This window comes from Rhinatrema bivittatum, chromosome 2, assembly GCF_901001135.1.
Source record: "Rhinatrema bivittatum chromosome 2, aRhiBiv1.1, whole genome shotgun sequence".
In the NCBI taxonomy this organism is placed as follows: Eukaryota; Metazoa; Chordata; class Amphibia; order Gymnophiona; family Rhinatrematidae; genus Rhinatrema; species Rhinatrema bivittatum.
This window is the reverse complement of record NC_042616.1, coordinates 820,554,498-820,570,819: the sequence shown is the minus strand read 5'-3', so window position 1 is coordinate 820,570,819 and position 16,322 is coordinate 820,554,498. Positions and strand designations below refer to the sequence as shown.

General features: G+C 48.0%; 1 protein-coding gene across 1 annotated transcript in view; it reads left to right on the top strand.

The window, feature by feature from the left end:
• The window catches only part of LOC115083418 (cleavage and polyadenylation specificity factor subunit 1-like), a gene marked incomplete in the record, with an annotated part of 265,845 nt that overhangs the window by 91,485 nt on the left and 158,038 nt on the right, over nt 1-16,322 (top strand). Inside the window, 2 exon segments of the mRNA XM_029587223.1 lie at nt 7,448-7,579; nt 7,942-7,993. Of these exon segments, the coding sequence (XP_029443083.1) occupies nt 7,448-7,579; nt 7,942-7,993 (184 nt within the window).

The window sequence follows — 16,322 nt, the reverse complement described above, 5'->3', positions numbered from 1 at the left end:
GTACTCCAGGTGAGGCCTCACCAAGGACCTGAACAAGGGGATTATCACTTCCCTTTTCTTACTAGATATTCATAAGTCATTCTGATGGAGACCACCCACCATTTTGGTCTCCCTTCTCTTTACCTTCTCCATCGCAACTATATCCTTTTTGAGATGGCGGCGACCAGAATTGTACACAGTATTCAAGGTGCGGTCTCACCATAGAGCGATAGAGGCATTATGCTCCCTGTACATACCCGGATCAGTCCAGAAAGCTGGGTTTTGCCACCCCTCCAGCAGATGGAGACAGAGAAGTTTTTGACTCACACTGTCCTTAAGTTGAGGTGCCACCTGCAGTCCGTCAGTATTTCTCTGTCTCCAGCAGATGGTGGAGGTGCAAACTCCTGCAATCTGAAGTAAAAAAAAAACAAAAAAAGAAAGAATTTTCTTAGAAGTCTACTGCCTCCCAGGGGGTTAATAGATCCCAATGGGACCATCTCCCCTGGTATTAGTGGCGTTCAAGCAGAGGATTGGAGACCGGGTAGCTCGATTTTCCCCCCCCCCCCCCCCTCCCATTCTGGCAGTCGCACCCAGGGTGATACCAGGAAGCCCGGCTCACTTACTATGCCGGGGGACATGGAAGCCTGCAGACAAAAGCTAGGTTAAAGTTTAAAAAAAAAATAAAAAGAAAAGATAGAGAACTAACCCAGATCGGTGCAGAGTGCAGGTAGACTCAGGATGTCCCTGCTCTTGTGGCTGCTGCATCAGACGGCTCCCATGGGGTTTTTCCCTCTCTTTAACCCCTGCCCCGCTCTCCTGCGATGCCGCGCGGTGCGGCTTGTGTGGCCTGTGGTGTCACGTGACAGTCTATGCTTGGAGTGCCTCCCTGGCGGAGAGGGACCCTCCGAGTCCACTGTGAGGGGGAAACCATCAGTTTGTCGGGAGGCTCGCTTCGGCTCAGGAGCTGTCGGGTGATCCATTCTCGCTTAGCGCAGAAACGGCAGCCATTTTGTCCACGTTCGTGCAGCCGGGGGGGAGGGGGATTTCTCGCCCTTGTCGTTGCCGCAAGCAGGGGCCTCCAGGGTGGGGGGGGGGGGGGGGGAGGGTCTGAATCACAGCGGCGGGGAGCCTCTCTTCCGAGGAGGAGCCTTGGGAAGGCTCAGACTCCTCGTCCGAGGAGAGGAACTGGCCCCCCCTGATTCCCGCAGTTCTCAAGGAGCTGGGCATTGAGGCACTCCAGGAGAGTGCAGCGATGGGAGCTGTGGATCCACTGATGTTGGGCCTTCTGGGTCCAACTGCGGCTACCCCGGATGCAGGGTTGGAAGTGAGTAGAACCATGGACAAGCTATACCCGCTTCCGGAGGATGCCCTGGACCTTCTTAGGGTCCGAAAAGTGTCTGCAGTAACGAAAAAGACTACTATCCCGGTTACTGGCTCTACGGCGCTAAAGGATCTTCATGACAGAAAGCTGAAAGCTCACCTAAAGATGATTTCCCTGTACGTACCAGGATCAGTCCAGACTGCTGGGTTATGCCTCCCTTTCAGCAGATGGAGTCAGAGAAAAGCTGAAAAGTGCCACCTGTGATCCCTCAGTATTTCTCTGACTCCAGCAGATTGAGAGGCATAACCTGCGGTCCTGATCCTTTTCAGATTAATCATTGATTGAACAGGTTTGACAGTACCAGCACTTTTGACTCAACCAAATCTGCTCCTATACGCCACCCAATCTATGATCACAGCATCCTCACAGCAAGCTGCACAACTAGAATTCCAAAACACAGCAGGAAACTAACCTCAATCACTCGGACCAGCCTAACCATGTCCACTCACCTAAGAAAATTCAACCATCTCATCAACATCCTACTGAAGAAGAACTTAAAAAGCATCATCTACTTCACCTTTTTCCTAATTAACGCACAATCAATAACCAAAAAATTCTTTCTAATTAACGACCTAATCCAAGAAAAAAAACCCAACTTCATAGCGGTAACAGAATCCTGGTTCAAAAACACTGATCAAGTCCTTACAAATCAAATAGCCGACAACAACTACGACCTTTTTTCTATCCCTCGAAAATCCCGAAAAGGAGGTGGTCTACTTCTGATAATAAAAAAGAATCTCTACATGAAACTGACCCCTACCAACCTACCAAAGAAATACGAAATTGCTCTTCTCGACTCCGAACATCTTCAAATATGCCTTGTCTACTGCCCTCCAAACCTCCTCGAAAATGAAATATCACCACTCCTGGAATTCCTGATAACCAACATCAGCACTAAAAAACCAACTATTATACTTGGCGATTTCAACCTCCACGCAGACATCAACACCAAATCACAAAGCTGCCAAACACTTTTTGACATGCTGTCCAGCTTTAACCTGGATCAACATGTAAACACCCCCACTCATAAAGCCGGTCACACCTTAGACCTGATTTTCACAAACCACCACTTCACTGATATATCCATCTCAGCCAGCCCAGTCTCCTGGTCTGACCACTTCCTCATTCAATGCAAATCACACTTACAGCCAAGAATCATGACGGGCACTAGCGAATCGAAATCTTACAAATACCGACCCCCCCCTTTCAACAGGACCTACTACAAAAAGAGCTAGGAAAACAACTGGCAAACCTAGACCTTTCCAACACCAACAGAGCGATTCAATCATGGCACTAACTCACAGAACAGATTGCTAACAAGATAAACCCTGAAAAAACAAGACATAGAAATTCAACCAGCGGCAAAAACAACCCTTGGTTTAACTCGAATCTAAGATCAATGAAAACAAATCTCAGAAAACTGGAAAAAGAATGGAAAAAATCTAACTGCCCAAAAACCTGCAAAGATACCGCACTCAACTGGCCTCCTATAAAAACATGATTATGATCACAAAACGAAACTACTACAGCTTAAGGATAAAAAACTCACCCAATAAATCAAACACCCTGTTCAACATCGTCAAAAACCTAATAGACGAAAAAAGTAACAACGCCCCAAATACCAATGCAGTCAACCTATCCCAAGACCTCGCCTCATTCTTTAAAGACAAAATCAACAAAATAACTAACACATTCAACAACTCCACACCCACAGAAAATCATTACGTACCATTGAACATATCACCATGGTCACAATTCAACCCGATCTCGACTACCTTAGCTGAAAAAATGCTAAAAAGTATCAATCCTGCTCGTCATGACATGGACACCATCCCTACTCGTAACCTGAAAGATATGGCTCATATAATTGCCCCTACTATAGCCGCCATTGTCAACAAATCACTCGAAGAAGGTGAGCTACCAACCATGTTAAAAACCGCTACCATTACTCCAATTTTAAAAAAGAAGAATCTAGACCCCAAAGACCTGAATAACTACCGTCCGATCTCTAACCTGCCTCTACTTGCCAAGCTGACCGAGAAGGCTGCTCTGTCTCAACTAAACGAACACCTTGAAAACAACAAAATTCTACACGATGCACAACATGGATTCAGAAAAAAACGCACTACAGAATCACTACTCGTCAACCTCTCTAACGAAATATTAAGAGGTCTCGACAACAAAATAAACCATCTTTTAATTCTTCTCTACCTTTCTGCGGCTTTCGATACCGTTGAACACAAAAGCATTCTATCAAGACTTGCCAACATCGGCCTCACAGGAAGTACCCTCAACTGGTTCTCCTCCTACCTTCAGAACAGATTCTTCAAAGTATCACTGAACAACAACTCTTCTAAACCCCTTCCTCTAGAAACCGGCATACCTCAAGGGTCTGCTTTATCTGCAACCCTCTTCAACATATACCTTCTACCGTTGTGCCACCTCATCTCCAGTCTCGGAATATCATTCTACATGTATGCCGATGACATCCAGTTCATCATCCCAATTTCCAACACACTAGAAGAGGCTCTCTCCACAGCAGCAAACCACCTAACCGCAATAAGAAACATGCTTAACAAACTAAAGCTGTGCTTGAACATGAATAAAACAGAATGCATCCTCATAGGAAGAAATGTCCCAGAACAAACTATCACTACACTCTCCCTTACAATCGACATCAACATCCAGATAAAAAACAATACAAAGAATCTCAGAATATGGATTGACAAAGACCTCAACTTAAAAAAGAGCATCGCTACCAAAACCAAAGAAGGATTCCACAAACTGCAAGTTCTGAAGCATCTAAAACCACTTCTCTACCATCAGGAATTCCGAACAGTACTTCAATCGCTTATCTTCAACAGCCTTGACTACTGCAATTCGCTCCTGTTAGGTCTTACCAAATCGCACCTAAAACCACTCCAATTGCTGCAAAATGCCGCAGCCAGAGTCCTAACTGGCAAACAAAAATCGGAACACATCACCCCTGTTCTAAGAAGTCTTCACTGGCTCCCAATCGACCAGAGAATCGAATTCAAAACCCTTACCCTAGTGCACAACAGTCTACACAAAACAGAAAACAACTCACTCTACAAAATGATCCATCAACACAAACCTCAGAGACACACCAGAACTTCCAGCAAATTACTCCTGGACATACCAACACTTCCATCGGCTAAACTCACGTACACGAGAAACAGAGCATTCTCAATTGCAGGTCCACACCTATGGAACTCCCTACCACAATACCTATGCGCAATAACAGACAACAAATCCTTTAAAAAAGAACTGAAAACCTGGCTCTTCAGCAAAACATTCAGAGATGGCGTAGGCTAACTTCATAACACATCCAACATCTCCCTTGCAATATGAGCGCACTAAGAGTTCTTATTGTCCTCCCCCCCCTCTACATTTCACCTCCCACCACTCTCCCTCCTCCCTCTTTCCCCCTAGCATATCCCCCCCCGATCGCAAAGATCCACTTCCCCTCCGTCCTCTTTCCTCTCCCCTACCCTCACACCTCACCCACCCGCTTTACCCCCCTTCCTCCCTCCTCAACTTTTCCTCTCTGAAAACCCCTCCCCATATATTCTTATACATAGTTAATTTATGTTTTCCCAGTGTCTCTGAGCTAGTAAAGCTGACCTTGTTCAAGCATTTAAATCCAGTTATATGTTATTACCCGATCAGTTCAATGTAAACTATACCACGTTATATTCCTGTTCCGTTCTGTGTAACAAATTGTTCTATTGTAAACCGGGGTGAAGGCTAATTGCTAAACCTCAGTATAGAAAAGCCTCGAAATAAAATAAATAAATAAATAAAAGTCCGTATTTTTGAACTGCAAAACTCGGGTCTTTGTGCTTCTTCTCCGTGTCCTTTTAGTGATATTAAACCATACCGTTTGATCACTGGTGCTGAGGTGGGCGCCCGCCTGGACATCAGAAACATTATCTCCATTAGTGAGCACTAAGTCGAGTATAGCTCCTTCTCTCGTGGGTTCCATTACCATTTGTTGGAACAAAGCTACTTGCAGGGCATCCACTATTTCTCTACTATAATTATTTATTTAGAGCGTTTTTGTACCGGCATTCATGATACAGTCACATCATGCTGGTTTACAGGAAACAGGGGGAGTGATAACTTGAACAATAAACAGGTGATGAGAAGCAAAGAAGTAAAAGTTACAATAAAACAGGGGAAGTTGGAACTAGGGGAAGAAGAAGAGAAGGAGGAATAATTTAACCAATAACAATGAGAGGAATAAATTATTTACATAGTGCTGACAGGTATCTTATAGGTGGTTGTAGTCTGTCTAGTGAGAAAGTTAGGAGAGTCAGTTGGGATCAGGAAAGGTTTATCTAAATAACCATGTCTTACGCCTTTTTCTGAAAGTTAGTGAGTAGGGTTCCTGTCTGAGGTCAGGGGGAATGGTCCTGCTGTGGAGAAGGCCCGGTCTCTGAATGATTGATGCTGTGTAACTTTTGTTTGGGGGATGTGTAGGGATCCTCTGTAGGCTTCTCTGATTGGTCTGGATGAGGAGTGTAGTCTGAGTGGGATTTGAAATTAGATTCTGCAGATGGGATTTTCCAGTCTACATCTGGCATATTAAAGTCTCCAACGATCACCACTTCTCCCTTCTTTCCTATCCTGTGGATGTCTTCAACCAGATCTCTGTCCAGCTCTTCCTTTTGGTTTGGAGGCCTGTAAACCACTCCAATATAAATGGATGCCCCATCATCTTTTTTAGGTCGGCCCATAGTGCTTCTTCATTGCCCCATCTTCCTTGCAGCTCCGATGCTTGGATATTGTTTCTGACATAAAGAGCCACTCCTCCCCCTTTCCTGTCCTCTCTGTCTTTCCTTAACAAGTTATAGCCCGGTATTGCCGTATCCCAGTCATGAGATTCTGTGAACCATGTCTCCGTGACAGCAACAACGTCCAAGTCCGCCTCCACCATTAGGGCCTGCAGATCTGGGATTTTATTGCCCAGACTATGAGCATTTGTGCTCATAGCTTTCCAGCTTTTCTCTTTAAGCTCACTGCTATTCCTGGACTCCTTTTGTGACTTTAGTAGAGTTTTGTTTGACTTTAGTTGAGTTTTGTTATCCACTTCACCTTTTCCCTTTGCAAGATTAGTGCCTCTGATGACAGATTCATCCATCGCAATGAGCTTTTCCCTTTGGTTTCAGATCTGGAATTCCTGTATGCAGTGGGTTTCTTCTCTCTTCTCAGATAACTCTTCAATCTTTTTCTCAAGAACTTCTTCAGTATTTAATACAGAGAAGGCTCTTTGTACTTGAACTTGATTCAGTGGGTGTCTCCGCATCACAGGTCTGATTCTACCAGAGCCCACTGTAATCCTGTTTTTTGAGTCCTTTAATGCCCTGTGTGAGGGGGGGGGGGTGTAGACTTGTGGGCTGCACAGCTGTCAAGAACGGGTGTCTGTGGGTCACAGGTCTTATCCTACCTGAGCCCACTGTGTATCTCTCTTTTTTCTTGACTCATGGTTTTTTGTGGTAATGGGGAATTAATTCCTGAATAATGTAAAGTGGGTGAAACTTTCTTTATTGAAGCTAATTCAGCTTTAACTTCAGGCAGCTCCTTTTTCAAGGGAGAGAGGTCTGCACCAATGGGGCAAGCCCTAAGTTTCCAGATGATTTCCCTCAGAATAAAGGCTCCACAATATTTACATTGGAGAGTCCTCATTTTGGTAATTTATTGATGGTTAACACCTAAGGAAATACCAGTTTACTAATCTGTCTTGTTGCCAATTATGAATTTCGGCAAACTATATCAGAAAAACAACCCAGGGGTGGGTGGGCAGTGGGGTAGGGTGGGAGGGAGATAAACACTTAAACCTTGGTCAAGCTGGAGAGAGTAGGACACTTTCTGGAGCTTTGATCCTACAGCTCTTTATGCCCAATATTAGTATCTAAACAGAAATGAATAGAGCCAGCTACATGCAAAGAGAGGGATACTGATTTTAAATGCTGGACTGGGTTGTTTGTTTTTTCCCCTCTGGCATCTTAATGCGACCAAACTCTGTGCTCACTAATCACACGTGTTTATATCTTCCCTCTTCAGATGACTACGATGGAACCCAACTACTTGTTCCTAGGGTCACGCTTGGGAAACTCACTTCTGCTGAAATATACAGAGAAACTTCAGGATGTGCCAGCAGCACAGAACGAGCGAGGGAGAGATTCAGACAAGCAGGTAAGATTAATGTATATTTATGGAATGTATATATGTATTTTGTATTTGATGCACTTGCTTGACTGCATTTTGTATGTTTTATTTTTGATATTTTTGTATTAAAGTTGTTCTATACATTTTGTATAAATTTGTGTACTCTTCCAGTGTTTAGCAGTAGTATGTTAGGTAGGTTAGTGTTGTGTATTATTCTGTAAATCACCACAATCTTGGGCGTGGCAATAGACAAAGAAATAAATAGAGTGGGAGTCTCTGTATTGAGCTATGTTTGTTTGGTTTTTGAGGGGATTTTATAAGGGGTAAGATGAGCTCAGTAAGCTTTTTGTTTTGTTTTTTTAATTTTTGAGTTAATCTTTCACATACAGGAGGAGCCACCAACTAAAAAGAAGCGCGTAGAATCAGCGCTGGCCAGGTCAGGTAAGAGTGACTCCCTTTAGTAACGCTTGACAGACGGATGCATGCATTCTCTGCTTTTATGTCCCTCTTTATAAATAGTGCTTCTGTACCTACTCACTAATTCTCAGCGATGGGGGGGAGGGGGTGAATCCGTTGTTTAGGTACCCATGTCAAACTGTATGTTTGAATAAAGCTCTAAGTGAACAGAAGCTGACACAAACTGTTTATGGTACAAAGTTAAACGCTTTGTGAAACAGATCATACAAAATTTTTTTAATCTTCACAGTCATAAATTCCAGTTGGTATCAGATAAAGTCAAATAAATATGCTTACACTAATATTTGACAATCCTTGTTATAATCATGTGCTGTTCCCTGTACGTACCCGGATCAGTCCAGACACCTGGGTTGTGACTCCGCACCAGCAGATGGAGACAGAGCAAAACTCGACGCGGCAATCCATTTTACTGTATAGGCGCTATACACTATCCTGGGTGCTCTGGTATCTGTCATTTCAAATGACAGATTGTTGTCAAGCAACAATCCATCAACCAAATAACCGAGCTAGTCAAGAACTTTCTTCACCTTGCTGATAGACAACTCTAAGGAGGGCACCTTGCAGCTGCTCCTATCCCAGTTGTTGATGCTACAGTCCAAGGGAGTTTCACCTGTGGAAGACACTTGGGCTGGATCTTCCAGTGCTCCCAGTCTGGGTGCACCATTCTCCCCTTCTGGTGGAGGGGCCAGTCTTATTTTGGAGAACATCCAGGTGGATCTGCAATCATTTTCATCATAGTCTTGTTCCTGGGTCAATGTTCACCCTACCTATGATTTTGAGGAGGAATGTTTGACCAGAACCCCCCAGCATTCCTTCCCACCCTTGGACTCATGCCAAGTTCCTTCTAAAAATGGACACACTTCCTAGGATGAAAATCATTTTGGTCTTTTGAAGATCCTGCAAACACCCATGGAGTCAGCAGCCATCCTTATCCACAAGATCCTATGGGTCCTTCAACTCAAGATGTGGGAGTCCCCCTTAACTTGCTTACTAGTCGCTTGGAAACTTGACATCCAGTATAAAGTCCAGTGAAGGACTTGCTTACCTATTTGATGCGTGTGTCTTCTTTGGGTCTCCACACTTGTCTGTGAGGGGCCATCGCAGCATTTCATGTTCAGGTGGCCTGCAGACCCATCTCAATTCGTCTACTGGTGTCCAAATTTAGGAAAGGCTTGCTTCATATGAAAAGCCACCAGTTTTGAAGCCTGCTGTTCTGAGAGATCTTATCATGGTCCTGATACAGGTCATCCAACTTCCTTTCGAGTTTCTGGAGCCGGCCCCCTTGAATTTTCTTACATGGCAGGTGATATTCATCATAGCCCTTACCTCAGCTAGGTAGATCAGTGAACTTTCGGCTCTGGTTTCATACTCTCCTTACCTTCAGTTTTTCCACCACAGAGTGGTACTCCATACTCATCCTAAGCTTCCCAATGTGGTCTCTGTTTTATAACCCACGTTCCTCTTGAGCCCTTCACACTGCATTATAAAAGGGCATTAGACTGTAACTTGAGAAGAACGTAGCTTCATCATCAAACTTCTCAGCTGTTTGCTCCCTATAACCCTTAGAGGCTGGAATACACTATTTCCAGGTGGCTAGCAGACTGTATAGCTAAGGACCTTCATTTTTGGGTTTTATTGTTTATTTTTTCTTTGAATTTATCAATTTTTATTATGTCAGGAACAAAAACAGGAGACAATCAGATGAAAAACTGACTCGTTTTTCCAGGTAAATATTGGAGTTTATTTTGGTGGACAGAAGCCAAGGCAATAAAAATATTAAGCAGATTCTCCCACTCACCCACTCAGCAGCATCCCCATCCCGTGTCTAGCATGTCTGTCTCTCCCTGCTTCTAGCCAAGAATCTGCCTCTCTTCCCGTGCCGCCTTGCAGCATCATTTATCCTTACCAGTGGTGGCTCCAGCTTTCTCCTCGTTCCTCTGGCAGTTTGCTTGAGGCTCCCACGTGCGGCAGCCCTGCTCTTCTGCCTTACTGCAGGGCCAGAGGGTCAGAGTGCCGGGATGTGCTTCTGGTGGACAGGTCCTGCTTCAAATGCATTCATAGCACAAGACCACAGAGGAGGAAGGACTTGAAACGCCGCATTGGAAGGCAAGCACTTTCACTGCTGGGGTGGTCGGGACTTAAACACAGCTTCCAGAGGTGGGTGGAGCAGCTTTTTCATCAGCCTAAAATGAGAGTGAATGGAGATTTAAACCTATGGTAAAATCCAGGAATTTATGGGTGAAAAAGATCCCTGTTTATAGCATTCTGGTAATGCACTAGCTGGCCTTCAAATAACTGACTCTATCAAAGAGCACCAGGTCAGGGCCATGGCTGCTTTAGTTGCTCATCTGAGAGCTATTTCTGTCCAGGACATCTGCAAAGCTTCAAACCTTCACGTCCCACTTCTGCCTGGACAGCCTCTCACCAGTTACAGTAACTTTGGGCAAGCACTTTTGCTTAGTCTGTTCCACTCTCCATGAAGGAGCCGAGCTGCTTTTCCATTAAGTGCTCTGCCAATGCAGTCCTCGGCTTGCGTCGCCCCACTTGTCATGGCTAATTCAGCCCTGCTTCTTGATGTTTGCTTACTGATAATATTTTTCCTTAGACAGCAGGATGAATTAGCCGTGCTTAATAACCACCCACCTCCCGAGAGTCGACTACCTAAAAGAAGGTAAGTTACAAATGAGGCGGTAATCACGTGGGAAGGGCTCTGCATGCTCAGTAGGCTCAAAACTCTTCTGAGCTAGAAAGAAGCATCCGGTTGATGTCGTCTGATAATGCCACCTACATGTCATAGTTAATTCATCCTCTTGTTTACAGGGAACACCGTTTGTATTAAGTAAATTTTCATTAAACATTGCAGAAAGGTATTGTGTGTTAACTTCCTGCAATGTACAGGTTGTCAGTTTCTGTTTACTTAAAAATCATTGAAACATACAGATTGACCAGGGGTGCCTACTTTTTTGCATACAAATGTACATAGTGATATAGGAGCAGCGTGGAGGGAAACATTAAGTCGTATTGCTGCTGTATACAGCTGGAGGAGCTGAGTGAAGGACGTCATTAATCCTTAGTGCTGCTGTTTTCTGTGGGAACGGCTGGGTTGGGGCTTGTTGCTAATTCTTAGTGCTGCTTGTACACAGGAAATTGGCAAAGGCTTTTCTGTTTAAAAAGGCATATGCAGGTCTAAGATGTTTTGAATTGCAATTACTATAATTGTGTGCTGTTGTTTATTGTATAGTGTATTGTGTGTTCTTATTGATTTTTAAGTATTTTATACTTTTATTATATCTTATTTATGTATGTAAAGATATAACCCATATTGAATTTTGAAGAAATTGCAGATCAGATGGAATAGATAAACAGGCATGGGAAATTAAAGACAAGGTGTCATGATATATTCTTCATCGATCAGAAGGCATAATGCATAGGTGATGTCATCTGACAGTGCCAACAGGGACTCCCCGACACACTCTGAGTTCAATAAAAGTTTCCCTGAGCGTGCATGAGAGTTCCTGTGTGCAGGTGCTGCCTCGTGAGCCCCTCAGTCCTTGTCCAAGCTATTGCATGGACTTTTTTTTTTTTTTTTACCAGTCTTTCTGTTTGACTTTCTTCTTTTATGCCTCAGGTTTTGTAAGTCTGCAAGACCCCGTCTTCATCATTGCCTCAGCAGTCCCTTAGCAGAACCTTTAAGTTCTATTTGAGGGTTGAGAGGGAAATGGAAAGGAATGAAGAAATCTAAGGCTTAAAAACTTGCTGATAGTGGATTTAAAGCATGTGGGATGTGGGTGTCACATGTCCATGAGACACCCTCTTGGTTTGCTATCACTACCTGGGCCTGAACCATGATGCTCCCAGTTGCCCCAGTTGTTGATGGATTTCCCTGTGAGTGCAGCTGTGTACTGTACCTGGAAGATGTAGGCTCTGTGGAAGTTGCCTTTGAGAAGGCCCTGTATCCTTCGTGAGAAGGCAAACAATATAGCTGGTTGACTTCCTGGATCAAGGCTTCTTCTGATTCCCAGTGTCATATAACATATTTGCATTAGAACTTGACTTCCTTATCTTCCTGCAAGTCTGTTGGGAAGGACCCCCTTCTCTCTACCCTCTTTGGGTGCTGCCTCCAGATATGAGACAGGACAGGGGTTGAGTGTGGCTCAGAAGGTGCCATATGAGGTGCTCAGAAGCATGCCTAAGAGACATGAGGGATCCTCTTCGGGGACCTATCTCTTTTTGCCAAAAAAGCCTGGGCTATTGGCCAAGAAGATCGCCAGATCCCTTGATGCAGGTTGCTTTGGCATTACTGGCACAGAAGATTTATATGTACCCAACCATTTGTTCTACCTAGTTACTCTGACTCCAGCGCTATCTAGGGCACTGTCCATTTTATCGGAGAGAAACATACATCACACCCAAGAATGCAGACAATTCCCTTGGCATGAAATGTCAGGGCACCGTCCGTTCAGTCATAGCACAGTGCTAGTACGGAGGAGCAGATGCCTAGCCACAGGGGGAAAAGACAGTCTAGGTGCAGGAGGAATGCTTGCTGGTGAGGCTGCTGTAACCAATGCAGAGTGCAGCTGAGCTAAGCACTTTGGAGGTTGCATCTCTGGTACCTCTGGGTGCAAGTTTAGTGCCACTTGCTGCAGTAACACTCAGTGAGGATGGGCTCATTTGAATATCAGAAGAGGATATGTCTCCTTCCACTCCATCACAGAGGGTTACTCAATAGTTGCTCAGCTGTAGGAATTGAAGAAGAATGACTTTGCCTCTCTGATCATGGGAGACCAAAGAGAAAAGTTGGAACCTTTTCTTTCCAAGATGGAGGAACTTTTTTCCACACAGTGGAACACAAGAGAGCTCCCAGAAGATTCCGCTTCCCTTCAAGAGTTGTCAACAGTGAGAATACCCTCCTACCTTGGCCAATTCTCCTCCCCCAAAGGAGTCCCCTCTTGAGACAAAGGAGGAGGATGTAGAATCTACTCATTCCCTGTACGTACCTGGATCAGTCCAGACAGTGGGTTATGTCCCCAATCCAGCAGATGGAGTCAGTCAAAGCTTTGAGGGGGCGTCACCATAAGTGCTACTACCCCCTCTGCAGGAGTTCAGTATCTTCTGACTCCAGCAGATGCGAGTAGGGAATACGGGTTGCTCCCGATTACCTCAGGCATTCCTTGTACTTCTTTATCTGATTTTCTTCTCTCTGCCTACTTCTTTTTGGATCAAGTTTTGTTAAAAAAAAAAAAAAAAAAAGTGTCAAGTGAGTTAGAGGGCCCTAATTGGGAGGCGTGGCTTCCCTCTATGTTTGTCTGCTCTCTCCTTCTTCTTTCGTTGCGTGCGGGGTAAGTGCAGTGTTTGTTTTTGCTTCTTTTGCTTCTTTCCCTGCAGTTTGCTTCGACGGACGGTCGCGGAGGCCAGTAGGACCGGCCTCGCCGCGTTCTCTCTCTTGCCTGCGGCCATTTTCGCGGCTCCTCGTGGGCTGCGGAGGCAGGCAGGGAGGTCGTCGTTGGCGGGTCGCGCGGCCAGGAAGGCCCCCCCGCGGTGCCGTTTTCGTCCTCGGCGGGTTGTGCAGGCCGTCCGGGCCCCCCCGCAGCGGCGCTCCCGTTCTCGGCCCCCCCCGAGGCTCTGCCGGGTGGTTTTTTGATCTGCCGGGCCTGTTTCCTGCACAGCTCCGATGCCGCGGCCAGAGCGCTGCTCTGCTTGCGGCGAGCCGGGCTCGCGGATCTCGAGGGAGGGCATCTGTGCGAGGTGTCTCCCCGGGGGGGAAGGCACCTCGCGGCCCCGCATCGATTTCCCTCGTCTCACAGGCTTGCCCGGGCGGCGGGGGCCGGCCCCTCCCCCATTCCTGGCGGGAACGGCGGCCATCTTACACTCTGCACGCCCTGAGGGGGAACAGGCAGCGCTGGGGGCCGGGGATGCTGGGGAATCCCCGCCACACTTACTCCCGGAATCGGACCCGGAGACAGTCCCGCAGGGGCCGGGTTCCCCGGGGCCCCCCCCCTCGGAGCCCCCCTCGGGTAGACAGGGGTTTTCCCCAGAGTTTATCCTTTTGCTGCACACCGCATATCTGCAGAGCCTGGAGGCTCCCACGGGACCTCCTCCAAACAAGATGCCGCGGCCCTCGCTACCTTCACCGGCCCCCCCCACTCCGGCGGGTGTGGGGGCCCCTCTGCCTCCCGCTCGTGCCCGGCTCCCGGGGAGCTCGGGGACTGCGGGCTCACGACCAGGTTCCCCTGGATCGGATCCGGCGGATCCGGGTCAAGGGGACTCCACTTCAGAGGGTGATGATCCGCACACGCTGCGTCTGTTCCAGCAGGAAGAGCTGGAGGACCTACTTCCACAGGTTATTAAGGAGTTGGACCTCGATCCACCGCCGGAGCCGCCCGCGCCCGTAGCGCCCGCGGTGGTCACTTCCTCAAAGAAGGGGGATCCGGTCCTGGCAGCCCGGAGACCGAGGGCTCGGGCTTTTCCCATTCATGATTCTTTCCTTCAGCTTCTCACCGGGGAGTGGGATGCCCCGGAAGCTTCCTTTAAGGGCAGCCGGACCATGGAGAGGCTCTACCCGCTGCCGGAAGATTTTCTCGATCTCATCAAGGTACCTAAAGTGGACTCCGCGGTGACAGCGGTCACGAAGAGGACAACCATCCCAGTGACAGGGGGAGCGGCCTTACGAGACGCGCAAGATCGCAAGTTGGAAGTCTTCCTCAAGCGGGTCTTCGAGGTCTCCGCGGTAGGTCTGCGGGCGGGTGATGTGTAGCTCGCTGGTACAGCGGGCCAGCCTTCTCTGGGTTCAACAACTGCTCACATCTCAGGTCCTACCGGCCGGGGAGGCCGCCCAGGCGGATAGACTGGAAGCTGCGGTTGCGTATGGGGCTGACGCCTCCTATGACCTGTTTCGGGTCCTCGCCCGCTCCATGGCCTCGGTGGTAGCGGCACGGCGCCTCCTATGGCTTCGCAACTGGGCGGCGGACACATCCTCCAAGTCGAGCCTGGGCTCCCTGCCATTCAGGGGCAAGTTCCTGTTCGGGGAGGATTTGGATCAAATCATCAAGACGCTGGGGGAAAATGCGGTTCATCGCCTGCCGGAAGACAGGTATCGCTCCACCAGGGCGTTCTCGTCCTCGCGGACCAGAGCCAGGGCGCAACGGCGCTACCGGAACTACAGACCGGCGGCAGCCAGGCCCTCTGCCCCCAGGTCTCAGCCCTGGTCTCGCTCCTTTCGCGGGCGCCGCCCCGCGCGGCCCGCCCCCGCAGCTGGACAACCCTCTCCCAAGTCCTCGCAATGATGTTCAGCTCGCCCACTCCGCCGTCCCCAGGATCGGGGGGCGACTGGCGTTCTTCTACGAGGAGTGGGCGCAAATCACCACGGATCAGTGGGTCTTGGACACCATCGGACAAGGTTACGCGTTGGAGTTTGTCCGCGCTCCAAAGGGACGGTTCATTTTCTCCCCTTGCGGCTCGGACACCAAGCGACAGGCGGTGCAGTTGACCCTGGACAGACTTTGGGAGATAGGCGCCATTGCGCCCGTGCCCTTCGGAGAGGTGGGCTCGGGCCATTATTCCATCTACTTCGTGGTGCCAAAGAAGGACGGATCCTACCGGCCCATTCTGGACTTGAAAGAAGTCAACAAATCACTCCGGGTGGTTCGGTTCCGCATGGAAACGCTGCGGTCCGTGATCGCGGCGGTGCATCGCGGGGAATTCCTGGCCTCCTTGGACCTGACGGAGGCCTACCTCCACATCCCCATTCGCCGGGAGCATCATTGTCTTCTGCGGTTGAAGATCCTGGATCAACATTTCCAGTTTGTGGCTCTCCCGTTTGGGCTAGCAACGGCTCCGCGCACTTTCACCAAGATCATGGTGGTGGTGGCGGCTGCCTTGCGGAAGGAGGGGATTCTCGTTCATCCTTACCTGGACGATTGGCTCATCCGAGCGAAGTCTTTTCAGCATGGACAGGAGGCTGTAGCCAGAGTTATAGAGTTTCTGCAGTCCCTAGGATGGGTTGTGAACTTTTCCAAGAGCTCCCTGGTACCCTCGCAGCGCCTGGATTTCCTGGGGGCGACCTTCGACACCCGTCTGGGCGCGGTTTTTCTACGTCAGGACAAGGCGCGAGCCCTGCGGGATCACATACAACGGTTTTCTGCGTTATCGGTTCCCACCTCCTGGGACTATCTGCAGCTCCTAGGGGTGATGGGTTCCACCATCGACATGGTCCCTTGGGCATTTGCGCGCCTCAGGCCTCTACAGAGAGCGCTTCTATCACGTTGGAAGCCGCTTTCACAGGACTACCAGGTGC